Genomic DNA, 2,017 nt, shown 5'->3' on the forward strand with positions numbered 1-2,017 from the left:
AAAAAAGTACAATTTAAGAAAGTAAGCATGGTCATACTGAACATACTCTGCTGACAAAAACCAGCCATCCTTCCAGGCTATGTAGGACATGTTTTATAATGTGCTTTTTAAAAAAAAACCCAAAACAAGCCAGCAAATCCAAAAGTATGTTACTGTCCTGGCTGTGGCTGGGACAGAGTTAACTTTCTCTACAGTAGCTAGTAAGAGAGAATGTTTTGGATTTGTGCTGGGAAGAAGGCTGATAACATACTGATGTTTACAGTTGTCGCCAGGACAGTCAAGGACTTTTCAGTTTCCCGTGCTGTGCCACTGTTTGCAGGTGCAGGAGAAGCTGGGAGGGAGCACAGCCCCAACCACTAGTTGAGGATTTGACCTTAGGTTTAGGATTGAGGCCCAAATTGGACAATGGTATATTCCATGTCATGCACGTCATGCCTGGTATATTATGAGGAGCTATCTGCAAGTTTGCTCTCTTGGGGTTGCCTCTCTCTCTCTCAGTCAGCTCTCAGACTCTTGTTTCTGAGATTACAGTTTTGGGACTCTCTCTGCTCCAAGATTTTTACCCAGGAAAGGGCTGAGCCTTGGTCACCGGGTGGTGAGCAATTTACTGTGTATCACTCATTTGTACACTTGTATATATTACTATTATTATTATGTTTTTAAATTTTATTGTAGTTTAGTTATTAAATTGTTCTTAACTCATGAGTCTCTTTTCCCTTTACCCCTTTAATTCTTTCCTCCATTCCCCAGAAGTGGGGAGAGTGAGTGAGCAGCTGTGCGGTGTTCAGCTAGCAGCCAAGTCAAACCGTGACAGTCACACTTGGAACATACCACAAAAACAACTAGTTTCAAAGCAAAAGGCTGTTTCTCTGCTATCATCAGCACCAGCCCATCACAGAAAATCATTTCATACAATGACATCAAGACCAAAAGCACATCTTTTAAATTAAATGAAATATTTAGAGAGTGCTGACTTCAAAACTGGTAAAAGCCCAAACAGTTCTATGACCTGTGAATTCTGGATTAAATCTTCCTCTTCTCCACCTTCAGCAGCTTCGTTGCTCAAAGGAATACTAGCACCTGTCTGTGATTCCTCTGTGAAATTATGCTCAGTGTCTTCAGTCTCATGATTGTGCTGCACTGGCAGTTCAGATGCACAATCTTGAGTATCGGTGTGATTGTAATAGTTTTCATAGTAGTAATAATCTGCAGGGGAAAAAAAAAAGTTGAAGCTGCATAAATTAGAAAAGCAGTACTTTACACAATGCAGTTCAAGGATCCCAAATCTTAAACGGGAAATTTATGCATGTAACTAGTCTAATGAAAATCAGTTATTAGGTAGTGCCTCCACTTTGAATTTATTCTACTCTTACTGAACAAATGTCTTGTTTTAATGTACTTTAAAAATTGGCAAAACATGTAGGTGTGTAATATATGAGACTACTATAGTAACAGATTACCATGGCGTGACTTCTGCTACATTTTATCCTGTTCTAGAAGGAATCACTTGAATAGATAGGAAATGGTCCAAATTATAATGTCAGGTTACCAAGTTTAATGCAGCTAAGGAGAGAGACTTGAAACGTATTTTACATAACAAAAAATTTCAAAATAAGATACTGTTCTGGATGCCTGTTTAAGTAATCACCACACTCTCTACCTGCTTGTGACCACGCAGCATAGTCCTCTGTCTGTACTTCCACACTAGATGTATCCTTCTCCTTCCTTTTTTTGATTTCGTCAGTGAGCTCTTCAACCTGCAAGAAAAACAGCATGGTACAGAACACAATGCTGCATTTTAGAGGTCTATGTCAGAAAATAATATCAGTCTATTTTACATTTAATTCAAACAAAACACAATTGCATCATAGGTGCTTCAATTGATCTTTGTTAGGCAGGAGACAATGTCCTACTTGAATGGTTGGCATACTGAAAAGCATACCTTCTGCTCATGAAGGCCATAATAACGAAGGCTAGCACTTGGGAGGAAACATAAAAACTTAACCAAGCTTATTTT

At 38.9% G+C, this 2,017-nt stretch overlaps 1 protein-coding gene across 1 annotated transcript in view; it reads right to left on the reverse strand.

Moving 5' to 3' along the window:
* Positions 1-1,757, reverse strand: part of AGGF1 (angiogenic factor with G patch and FHA domains 1) — a gene marked incomplete at both ends in the record, with an annotated part of 19,449 nt that extends 17,692 nt beyond the window's left edge. The window contains 2 exons of the mRNA XM_010075697.1: positions 1,010-1,206; positions 1,661-1,757. Of these exons, the coding sequence (XP_010073999.1) occupies positions 1,010-1,206; positions 1,661-1,757 (294 nt within the window). The remainder of the gene's footprint in view (positions 1-1,009; positions 1,207-1,660) is intronic.
* Positions 1,758-2,017: the final 260 nt, after the last annotated feature.

The sequence above is a fragment of the Pterocles gutturalis genome, unplaced genomic scaffold (assembly GCF_000699245.1).
Source record: "Pterocles gutturalis isolate BGI_N339 unplaced genomic scaffold, ASM69924v1 scaffold45902, whole genome shotgun sequence".
Classification (NCBI taxonomy): Eukaryota; Metazoa; Chordata; class Aves; order Pterocliformes; family Pteroclidae; genus Pterocles; species Pterocles gutturalis.